This window comes from Gracilinanus agilis, chromosome 2 (genome assembly GCF_016433145.1).
Source record: "Gracilinanus agilis isolate LMUSP501 chromosome 2, AgileGrace, whole genome shotgun sequence".
NCBI lineage: Eukaryota > Metazoa > Chordata > Mammalia > Didelphimorphia > Didelphidae > Gracilinanus > Gracilinanus agilis.
Window position 1 is genome coordinate 164261729 of NC_058131.1, and position 12706 is coordinate 164274434.

The window sequence follows — 12706 nt, forward strand, 5'->3', positions numbered from 1 at the left end:
CCATCCACAACTAGGATTCTTTTTGCCATCATCTCTCTTTCCTTCCTTTTCTCCTCACCTCTTAAGTCCATCACATTGACAAATAACCCTACAAGTGTTACCATAAAAAGAGCTGGGAAGGAAGTGGGGGATAAATACTCACAGCTTTTCTTTTTAAATTAAAACCCTTAAATTCTGTCTTGGAGTCAATACTATGTATTAGCTCCAAGGCAGGAGAGTGGTAAGGGTAGACAATTGTGGGGGGTCAAGTGACTTGCCCAGGGTCACACAGCTGGGAAGTGTCTGAGGTCATATTTGAACCTAAGACCTCCTGTCTTTAGGCCTGGCTCTCAATCCACTGAGCTACCCCCACTCACAATTTTTCTTAAGCAATCAGTTAACTCTGCCTTTATCTTGGGCCTCACCTGGCTTTTTTCCCAGACCTGTGTCCCTTCTGTCCAACCTTCTAATACTCCAATCTTGTTCTGGACCTGACTCAGCAAAGAGCCCAATGGTTTAGCATGATATTGGAACAAAGTGCAGTGTGGAATGCCCCACACTCTTCCATCATTCTAACAGTTAACAAAGGGAGACTGGCTTCACCACAGTAGAAGGATATTCCACAGGAATTGGCACTGAAGGACATCGTGAGTTGATAGAGCTGAGGGAAACTCCCTTACTTGTTTTTCCCATTGTGTTTCACCCCCCAACCAGGTCCTCATTTTTGCTGTTGTACTCAGGTGAAGAGGAATTGATGTCAGCATGTATTTAATGTAATAATAACTGATATTTATATAATTCTTTAAGGTTTACAAAGTGTTTTAGGTACATTATCTCAGTTGACCCTCACCGCAGTCTTATGAAATACTGTGGGTATTATTGCTCCTGTTAAAGTTCAAGTTAAAGAACTTACCTGTGCTCACAAAGCTAGGAAACTTTTTTTTAATGGATTGTCATCTTTTTTTCTGGTAATATTCTATTTTTTTCCCAATTACATAGAGAAACAATTTTTAACATTTGCTTTCTTGTGCTTTGAGTCTCAATTTCTCTGTCTCATCCTTTCCTTGAGAGAGTAAGCAATTTGATAAAGGTTATATCTGTTCTGTCATTCAATACATATTTTCATATTTGTCATATTGTGGAAGAAGATACATAGTTCTAAAAAAAAGAAAAAACTCATGAAGAAAATAAAGTGAAGAATAGTCTGTTTCAATCTTTATTCACACTCTTTTTATCATTTCTTTCTCTGGAGGCAGATAGCATTTTTCATCATGAGTTCTTTGGAATTACCTTCTTCTTTTTTAAATCCTTACCTTCCATCTTAGAATTAATACTATGTATTGGTTCTAAGGTAGAAGAGTGGTAAAGGCTAGGCAATGAGGGTTGTTAAGTGACTTTCCCAGAGTCACACAGCTAGGAAATGTCTAAGGCCATATTTGAACCCAGGACCTCTCATCTCTAAATCCACTGAGCCACCAAGTTGCGACCTGGTGTTGTCTTGAATCACTGTATTGCTCATAATATAGCTAAGAAATATTGCAAGTGGGATTTGAATTTCAAGTCCTAGACTCTTAGCATTCCCCCAGACTGCCCTCACATGGAATGGAGTTATGGTGTCGGCCAAACCACTGGAGGAAGGATTAGATAATCGGTAGATACCCTTTAAAGCAATTTGTCCTGTAATGATGCTTCAGCACCTAGGAGTGTGTGACATTTCACAGGCAGCAGGTCCTCATTGCTGTTGTTTTACTTAAGTAATGAAGACATGGCATCATCGGTATCAACCTTGTCTATTGATGGCAAAAGTGAGTGAGGGACCCCCTGAAAGTGGGCCCACAGCCCCTAAACACCATTCAACCTTGTTGATCCTTGTAGGGAGCCCTCTCCCATTAAACTCTATCCTCAGGCATATGCAATTCTCTCCTCCTCCTTTTTTCCTTCATGACCTTTTTCAGGTTAGTTCCAATCGGCTTTCTTTTCCCCTTACTGAGCTAGGAAAGCACATTCCTTTGCAAAGATCCATGTAGCCAATCGGTGTATATTGTTTATTTATTTCAGGGATCCACAGACCCATAAGGGATCCATGATTTTTTTAAAAAAAATTAACTATTTCAACGTAATTTATTTACTTTGTAATCTGATGTACTTTATTTCACACTTTTAAACCATTAATCTGAGAAGGGATCCTCAGACTTCACCAGATGGCCAAGGAAGAGTCCATGGAGCCATAGAAAAAGTTAAGATTCCATAATCAATATAGTCCTTAAAGTTAAGCTTCTTTATAAACAGCAGAGGAAGACAGTGACAATATAAAGTTTATCTTTGGCCTTTGAGATTTCACACACATATATGCACTTTCATTTGTCTGGATGTCAGCCTTTTCTACAGATACAAAGCAGCCACTGCCCTCCTACTTGTGATCTGGGGAATTGCTTTAATATATTTCCATTGAAAATCTCGTGTATCCAGTGGAGGCTGAAGTTCCCTTAAACCTATCTTAACAATCAGATTATTCTCTTATTATTTGGGGGGCTTATAATCCTAATTCATTCTCAGTACAAAGCTAATACCCACTTCCTACCTTTTGAGGAACGCAGAAGGGGAGTAGAAAGAGCCCTGGCTTGAGAGTCAGAGGACTTGGGTTCAAATATTGCCTTTGACTTGTATTACTTGTGTGACATTGAGCAAATTATCTACCTTCTCTGGGTCTCAATTTCCTCTCTAAAATTAAGAAAATTGGAACTCTTTAAGGTCTCACTGAACTCTAGATCTATGATCTTTTAATTGTATGGGCTGTTTATAGGTTCTAAAAATTATGCTAAATACTGTGATTCATCCTATATGTCCTACAATTAGTAGGGAGGAGAGCTGAATTTGAACACTGGTTTTCTGATCCTAGGTGGAATTCTCTTTCGATTACTCTTTACCCCATCCCCAATTGCTGAGCTTTGCTAATAATTCCTTGACTATCTCTTTTGAAAATGGAGTGCTCAATCAAATAATAATAGTAAATCTGGGTCATTAAATCCTTAGTCACCGTCCAGTTCATCGAGAAATATCCAGCAGATGTTGGCAGATTCCATCAATCGTATGAAAACCTATGGATTTCAACAGGTAAGAAAACTCTGAAAAGTCTTAAATCAAGGGGAGATGATTAATGCCTGTCTCTACAGTAATTCTTGCATATCAATAAATTTGTTTCAGATGAAATTAAAGCTATAGGCAAAATTCGAAAATGGTTCCAAAAAGCCGCATTCAACTTTACTAAATAAAATCCGACAATTGGCACATAGAAGAAATCCATTTAAAAAGTATTAAATACATATAGAGTGAAAATGAGGAATTGGAACAATATGTTTTATACTTTAGGAGACTCTTAGAAAGCAAGAATTTGCCATCTTGATTTAAAAAAAATAACAATGAAAGTTGATAATGTTGAGAGAGATAAAGAGGTTTAACTACATTATGCTTAAAGGCAACAAAGCAAATGACATGATATCATTGTATCTTGTACAGATATAGATATGTAGATATATAATCAGGGACACCTAGGTTTGAATCTCACATTAGACAATTGAATCTCACAATGGGACCGACCCTGGGCAAGCCACTTAACCCACATCTCAGTTTCTTCACCTGCAGAATGGGGAAGGGAAGGGAATAAGCATTTATATAGTATCTACTATGTTCTAGGAACTGCTTAAAGTCCTTTTCTTTATTTAAATAAATAAATAAAGCCATTTCTTTATTTCTTCACCACTATTGGAGTTAGGTCCTATTGTTATACCCATTTTAAAGTTGAGGAAATTGAGGCAAAATCCTGCCAAGAATCAGATAGCGACTAGGTGCCTGAGGTCAGATTGGAACCTTAGGTTTTTCCTGACTCCATGCCCACCCAATGCCCTATCACTGTAGCAATTAGCTGCTTCCGATGGGGATAATGACAACACCTATCTTACAGGGTAGCTGTGATAATCAAATGAAATAATATATGTAAAGCACGCTGTGAACTCTTAGAGTGCAATAGCAACACTCATATGTTCCCTAGTGGCACAGCATCTAGTTCCAAACATTGGCAATAACTGTGATAATAACACAGTTAATCATAGGAGCTGGATAAAACCAAAAGAAAAATAAATAAGAATAAAAACATAAAGCTGAAAAAATTGGTGTAAATGTTAAAGACAAATGGCAGTTTCTGAAAGAAAATGTTGGATAACATACGTATTTTTCAATATCACATATTACATTTAAAAACTGATCTTTTGGGGGTTAGCTGGGTGGATCAATGGATGGAGAACCAAGCCTAGAGATGGGAAGTCCTGGATTCAAATATGACCTCAGACACTTTCTAGCTGTGTGCTAAGCTGTGTGGCCACTTAACCCTCATTGCCTACCCCTCACCACTCTTCTGCTTTGCAACTAATACCAAGTATTGATTCTAAGACAGAAGGTAAGGGATTTTTTAAAAATTGATCTTGCACTAGAGCAGTGGTTCCCAAACTTTTTTGGCCTACCATCCCCTTTCCAGAAAAAAATATTACTTAGCACCCCCTGTCACATTGTCACCACCCCCTTACAGTTATTCACTGCCCCCAAATGCACCTGTGGCCATCACCGCCCTCCTGGATTGCAGCAGCACCCACCAGGGGGCAGTGGTGCCCACTTTGGGAATCATTGCTAGAGTATAAAGAAATCTCAAAGAATTATTACAAAATAGAAAGAATAAACATCCTTTAAAGGCTCTGATATAATGAAATGCTAATCAATAAAGGAAATGTGAGGGAAAGATATAAATCTAAACTGAGATTAAGTGATGACAGCCTAAATAATGAGTGGTCAAAGAAAAAAATCATAGAAGCAATAAATATGTTAGATAATATTAATAATGGAACATCGTGCCAATACTGCTGACAAAACCCTTAGAGGAAAATATTTATTCTTGAAAACATTCAATCCAACAAACAATCCAAAAGAGAGGATTAAAGAACTGACCATGCAGTTCACAAAAATTATAAAGAAACAGTCTCCACCCCCAAGAGCAGATGAAGAAAAATGTGAAAGTCAGGATACATCAACAAAATTGAAGAAAAATACTATAAATTGACAAACAAACCTAAGAGCTGATGTTTTGAAAAGACTGACAATGAACAAGCCATTAGATAATTAAAATTATATTTTTAACAAAGAAAGAAAACCAGCTTACCAAAAATAAAAAATGAACAAGATGATTCACAATAGAAAAGAACTAAAGGATTATTGGAAACTGCTACATACAATTACATGCCATCAAACTGACAACTTAGAGAAAATGGATATTTGTCAAAAATATATAAAGGATTGAATTATTAAAACAAAAATAGATATCAAACAGCCCAATATCAGCAAAAGAAAGTGAGTTAACTGGAAATGAAATGACAAGAGGAAAGGAAAATACCTAGTCATAAGAGATTTGTGAGTGAATGCCACCAAGCATTTAAAGGACATTATACATATGCTGCAAAAATTGTGCTCAAATATTGATAAAGAAGGCACTTCATCAAAGTCCTTTTCTGAATTGATTAGAATTCTGATTTCCAAACCAGGAAATGATGAAGCAGAGAAAGAGATAATAGTCCAATTTTACTAATGAATATTGATGCAAAAAATGTAAATAAAATCATAGCAAAGATATTACAATAATATATGTTAAAAAATCAGTATGATTAAGTTGAATGCATGAGGATGTGAAGGTGACTCAATGAAAATCACACAATCACACATGTTAAAACCAGTGGAAATGCGTGTTGGATATGGGGAGGGGGTTTTGAAGGGGGGTGAAGAGGAAAGTAAAAACAAGAATCATGTAACCATGGAAAATGTTTCTTAAAAAAATATTAACCCTAAAAAAACCCACACAATCCAACATATTAAAAAGCTGTGGTTATATCTACAGTGTAAAAAAGAGCTTTCAACAAAAGCATTCATTTATGTCAAAAACCCTAAAAATGTTAGGCATAGAAGATTCCATTAAACTCATCAAAATTGTCTGTGTGTGTGTATGTGTATATGTATTGTGGTAGCCAAGAAGTAGCATTATTTATTTGCATTAGGAAAATACTGGAATCTTTCCTAGTTCAAATAAGAATAAAGCAAAGATGCCCCCTTAATCCATTTTTAGAACTGACAAAGTTCTGAAAATTCTAGTTGTAGCAAAAAAAAAAAAAAAAGAGAGAGAGAAAATGAATGAATGAATGAATGAATGAATGAAAAAATTTATTAACAAGAAAACATCATTATTATGCCCTAGCACAACACCAATTTTTAAATGTAAAATGTAGTGCCAAAGAAAATATATATTATTCAACATTTTCTTTCAAAAATTGCCATCAGTCTTTAACATTTATAGTTTTTTCAGCTTTATATTTTCATTCTTGTTTATCTCTCAGATTTATTTGGCTTCTATAATATTAATAATATTATTACTATTAAATGTTTAATACATGCCAAGTACTGTCCTAAGTGATGGGAATACAAATTCAAGAGCAAAATAGGCTCTGCCCTCCAGGAACTCACATTTGCATAGGAAGAGTGAACAGACATTGGAGAGTGATAGCCACAAGGGGATATTTTGGTCACAGGGATAATCAAGTAGGATCCTGGGACTGAATCTCTTCATCCAGGAATGGTGGCAGAGTTAATTTGATCATGATTTCTGAACTGGAGATGAAGAACTGGGTTGGAAAAAGTTCAAATATAACATCAAAGAGGTTAGCAAATTTATGCAGAAGATGACTAGAAAGCATAGAGTGAAAATTAGTCATAGACATCAGCAAAAAGGAGACCAATAAATTCTATTATGCAGATAACATGATTATTTACATAGAAACACTCAGAGAAAAGCCAAGAAATTAATTGAGATGATTGGTAGATTCAATGAAATATTTGGTTACAAAACAAACCTATAAAAAAATCATCATTTCTCTATAGTACTAACAAAAGTCAGAAGGAGATTCTTCTATCAGAAATTCATTTCAAAATGTAAACTATCTGGGAGTTTAAAATACTAAGACTGACTTAGAACATGTAACTACAAATCACTACTTAAAGACCTCACTAATGGAAGAGTTACTCATTGCCCTGGGTGGGCCCTGCCAATATAATAAAAATGATGGCACTCTAAATAAATAGGCATATTTAGGCTAGATGCCAGGAAAAACTTCCTAAAAATTAAAACTGTTTTCAAGAGGAAGTGAGTTCTTCCTCCATGGTGATCTTCAAGGAGACTCTGGATATCCACATATCAGATTATATTAGAGTGGGGATTCCTTTCATGTTTGGGTTGGACTACATGACTAACAAAGGCCTTTCCAGCTCTCAAATTCTATATTTCCATGATATATAGATTTAATATTGTACCAATCAAACTACCCAAGGGATAATTTATAAATCTATACAAAATAATTATAAAATTCAATCAGAGGAATAAGAAGGTTAGAATCTTAAGGGAAATAAGGAAAATGAAAGTAGGAATTAAGGGGAAAGAGCATTTCCAGACATCAAACTGCATTATAAAGTAGTAATCATCAAAACTATATCCTAATGGTTAAAAAATAGAAAAGTAGGTCAGTTAACAGAATAGGCCAAGTAAGCAATACCTAGAATCAGTCTAATAAAGAAGCCCAAATAAATCCAAGAACATAAACTACTGGGCAAACTAGAAAACAATTTAATAAAAATTAGATTCAGGTCAGCATCTTGCAACATTGAACACAATAATTAAAATTTTTAAATGGATTTATAACCTAAATATGGGAGGTCATTTCCAAATCTTATAGAGAATTAAAAGCATAAGGTCAGGAATCAATCGGTAGTTCAAGGATATGAACAATTTTCAAATGAAGAATTGTAAACTGAAAATGATCATGAGATAATATGCTTGATTAGAAAAGTACAAATTAGAAAAAATAGAGGGTTCTACCTCGTACTCTGCAATCTGGTAAAGATGAGCAAAAATAAGAATGGTTACTGTTGGAGGGGCCATGGGAAGAAAGGCTCACTGATATAGTGTTGGCTAGACCATTAATTAGATCCGCCATTCTGGATCTCATTTTATAATTATGAAAAATAAAGTGATTAAACTTATCCTATTCTCTACTATACCCACTGGGGGTAGAGGTAGGTAACCAGAAGAAAATATCACATACATATATACTTATATATGCATGTGTGTGTATATATAAATATATATATATATATATATATATGTATATATATATATATATATATATATATATATAGAGAGAGAGAGAGAGAGAGAGAGAGAGAGAGAGAGACACTCCATATACCTATGGGACTATTTATAGCAGTACTTTTTGTGAAAACAAAGAATGGGAATCAAAGAGGGTGCCCTTCAATAGGGAACTTGCTGAACAAACTGTGGCATAGGAATGTAGTATAATTTTAATATGTAGTAAGAAGTGGTGAATAAGCAGAACCAAATGAATAATTTATACAATGACCACTACAATGTAAATGAAAAGGAAACCAGACCTGAGCAAATAAAAAAAATGAATGTTGGTCCTAGAGAATAGAATGAAATAGTTCCATCCAAACAGGATTTAGGTGGGAGGACTATGAGGTCAGAATGTTACATGGATATGACCTCTATAACAAATGTTTTTGCTTGTTTTTCTTTGTTACAAAGAGTTCAGTTCAGGGGGGTCAGAAGGAATATTTCCCAAAAAATGACTGGTATAAAAATAGGTCACCCAGTGGATGGAGTGCCAGGCCTGGAGTCAGGAAGACTCCTCTTCTTGAATTCAAATTTGACTTCAGACATTTCCTAGCTGTGTGACCCTGGGCAAGTCACTTAATCCCAATTGCCTAGTCCTTAACACTCTTCTGCCTTGGAACCAACACCTAGGATTGATTTTAAGACAGAAGGCAAGGATTTTTTTAAAAGGAAGAAAAAAGAAAAGAAAATGATTCAACAACAAGAGAATGCAAATTAAAATACCTGAGGGCTTCACCTCACTCCCATGAAATTGCAAAAATAGAAAAATGTTGGAGGAAATATTAAAAGATAACCAACCACACTAATATATTGGTATTGAAAATGTGACTTGTTAGATCATTTGGAGGAAAAAAATTAGAATTAGGTGAAAGAAGTCCTTAAACCATTTGTTCCCTTGACCTATGAAATCTGCTACTGGGCATGTACCATAAGGAGGTCAAAGACAGAAACAAATTTTTGAATATAACAAATATTTATAGCAATACTTTTTCATGGTTAAAAATGCAAACAAACTAGGTGCCTATTGATTAAAGAAAGATTGAATAATTTGTAGTATGTGAACATAATGGGAAAAAAATTTTGAATGTAGAAAGACATGGATGAAATGATGAAGAGCAAAGTGAGCAGAACCAGAAAAGAGCTATACACAAGGAATATAAAATAATATGATAACATAAATGAAAGCCAAACTTAAGTAATTGTATTGACCAATCACATTTCCCAAGAACAGATAATGAGCCAGAAGAGAGGAGGGACACTGCTTCGAGATGAAGCATGCAGGCAATCACTGTACTGGTTGATTTTGCTTAATGATTTTTTTTGGTTATAAGAGAGGACTAGTGGGGACAAGTGGAGAGGCTTTATTTGGAAATGACTATGCTTAAAAAATAAAAAGCATCAATAAAATTTAATTAGAAGAAAAAAAACAAAGACCTGGAGAAAGATCTCTACCATATTGATTAAGAGGATATGTGGAAGGATCTGGGCTAGAATTTCTTGGGATGAGAAGGAGGGTTTGGGTTATGATTAAACTGGTGGAGGGAGTTCCTGTGTAATTGAAGTTATTGATCCACCCCTATGTTAGAGCATACATCATCACTTGGGCTAGATCCAGCTTTGAGATGTTGCAAATGTTCCGTGAAAAAGTTAACAATTTAGAAATGAACTGTTTTATGGCTCCATCTGATATCTATAATCAGCATTATAATGGAGTATGATAGAATATCAACCTAGCCATCTTAAATTAAATTGTATTTGGTAGCAAATATTTATACAGCATGCTTCACTCATCGTATAAAATAAAAAAACCATCCATTAAAGACATATTAAACACCGGTTATACCCTATCCTGCAGCAGGACGGTTCTTGGGGAAAAATGAACCTTTGTGCTAGCCTTTGGATTCAGGATTGGGAAAGGGTAAGAATGAGAACCATATGTTCTGTTTTCTGATTCCTAGAGGTGCTTCAGCAAGCTTATTCAATAGATTTACCATTTGTTCCTTGAACCTTGAATTTATACTCAATTCCCCCCTCATTTTCTCCTCATACACCCTCCTTCAAGCAACAACTGTTAAGGATGGGCTTCCTTAAGCACCTTTTAGCTCATCTGGTTAAAGCAAATATTAGCAAGACCAAGATCATAGCTTCACCCCTGTATTACCTTCACTAACATCGCCCTGGCACCATCTCACAAGAGGGAAAGAGCCAGTGAATAGATTGGCACAAATCTTCGCTGGAATCACACTAAGTGTGCATGCCGTACTGATTGTAGGCAAATAGTCTACTTAAGGCTGGAGTTCCCTTTTTTTTTAATCCTTACTGTCTGTCTTAGAACCTCTCCCACCTACCACCCAGAGTTCCTTTCTAAAAGGAATTCCTAGCTCTGAATGAAACAGTTCATTTCTAAAAAGAAAAAATTGGAAATGTTATTTCAAATTCACTAAGCAAAGTAAATAGAATAAGAATATTTTAAAGAAATTTCTAGGGGGCAGCTGGGTAGCTCAGTGGATTGAGAGCCAGGCCTAGAGATGGGAGGTCCTAGGTTGAAATTTGGCCTCAGACCCTTCCTAACTGTGTGACCCTGGGCAAGTCACTTGACTCCCATTGCCTATCCCTTACCTCTCTTCTGCCTTGGAACTAATACATAGTATTGATTCCAAGACAGAAGGTAAAGGTTTAAAAAAAAAAAAAAAAGAAAGAAATTTCTAGAACATATGGAGGATCAATTAGGATCTATTCAACAACTAATGACATTTGTCTTTGGTTGGTCAAATAATTATATTCCAACTATGACCTTGTCTGCAGCAGTATTCATCTTCCATCCACACCACACTGGCTGCTAGCCAAGTAATTAATGGATAATTTCATGCATTGCAGATAACAAGTAATTATTCATTTTATCATGGATTTGGCTTCCTTTGTTTCTGTGAGAGAGTTTTGATTTCCAAAAATCTTTGATCAGGTTATCAAAAGTACCTTGTCAAAAACAAAGTTACATTGACATTGGGATTCATTTTCATGTTTTCCCCCATTATTTCATGCAAAACTCAAAAGAAACCTCTTCTAGGCAGGCCGTAGCGTTCTGGTGTTTTCTCTCTGTAGATTCTAGGGTATTCGGATCAGCCACCAAGATTGAATCTGTTGTTGCTGCTTTTTTAAAGCAGAAGAAAGAAACGATGAGGAAAAAACAAGATGAAGAGCTGAGACAAGTGGAAGAGGAAAGAACCAGACAGATTTATAAGAACTGGAAAGAAACGCAGAAGTCAAACAAGGAGGAGCGAGAGTGGCAGGAGTCGTGTAAGTACGCCGGAGCCCAGAAAGCGCCTCCTTCTCTTCCTAAGCAGCCCATTCATTAAGATGATCCGGCCTTCAGCACTGAGGAGGAGCGATTTTATTTTATTTTTATTTATTTTTTTATTTTTTCAAACCCTTAACTTCTGTGTATTGGCTCCTAGGTGGAAGAGTGGTAAGGGTGGGCAATGGGGGTTAGGTGACTTGCCCAAGGTCACACAGCTGGGAAATGTCTGAGGCCAGCTTTGAACCCAGGACCTCCCGTCTCTAGACCTGACTCTCAATCCACTGAGCTACCCAGCTGCCCCTTGTTGGGTGGTTTTTAAGAGATGCGGCTTCCTTATATTCTGCCTTTTGCAGGAGACCTTTCTCAATCCCTCCCAGCTGCTAGAACTTTCCCGTACAATACTTTATTTCTACTTTGTGTGCATACTTTATGTAGTTATTTATTTCCACGCTGTCTTCTCCTGTAGAGTGTAAGGTCCTTGAAGACAGAGACTGTAGATTTTGCCTTTTGTTGTACTTCTAGCTCTTATCACGATGCTTGGTACATATTAGGTTCTTTAAAAAGAAAACAAAAAGGAGGGGTGGGTGGCATCTGGGTAGCTCAGTGGATTGTGAACCAGACCTAGAGATGGGAGATCCTAGGTTCAAGTCTGGCCTCAGACACTTCCCAGCTGTGTGACCCTGGGCAAGTCACTTGACCCCCATTGCCTAGCCCTTACCACTCTTCTGCCTTGGAGCCAATACACAGTATTGATTCCAAAACATAAGATAAGGGTTTTAGAAAAAAAAAAACACTTCTTACTTTCTGCCTTAAAACTAACACTAAATATGAGTTCTAAGGCAGAAGAGTAATAGGGGCTAGGCAACTGGAGTTAAGTGACTTGCCCAAGGTCACACAGCTAGATTTAAACTCAGAAGCTCCCATCTCCTAACCTGGCTTTCCAGTCACTGAACCTCCTAGCTGTCCCCAAGTAGATTCTTAATAGAAGCATATTGACTAATTTTTTTAATTATATTTTTATTTTTATTTTGAATATTTTCCCATAGTTACATGTTTCATGTTCTTTCCCTCTCCCCAAATCCTCCAGCCCCCCTTAGCCGACATACAATTCTGCTGGGTTTTACACGTATCATTGATTAAGACCTAATTCTATA

At 36.2% G+C, this 12706-nt stretch overlaps 1 protein-coding gene across 1 annotated transcript in view; it reads left to right on the forward strand.

Annotated features, from left to right (window-relative positions):
- The window catches only part of SH2D4A (SH2 domain containing 4A), a 112595-nt gene that overhangs the window by 63479 nt on the left and 36410 nt on the right, over positions 1 to 12706 (forward strand). The window contains exons 5-6 of the mRNA XM_044663523.1: positions 3013 to 3093; positions 11416 to 11551. Of these exons, the coding sequence (XP_044519458.1) occupies positions 3013 to 3093; positions 11416 to 11551 (217 nt within the window). The remainder of the gene's footprint in view (positions 1 to 3012; positions 3094 to 11415; positions 11552 to 12706) is intronic.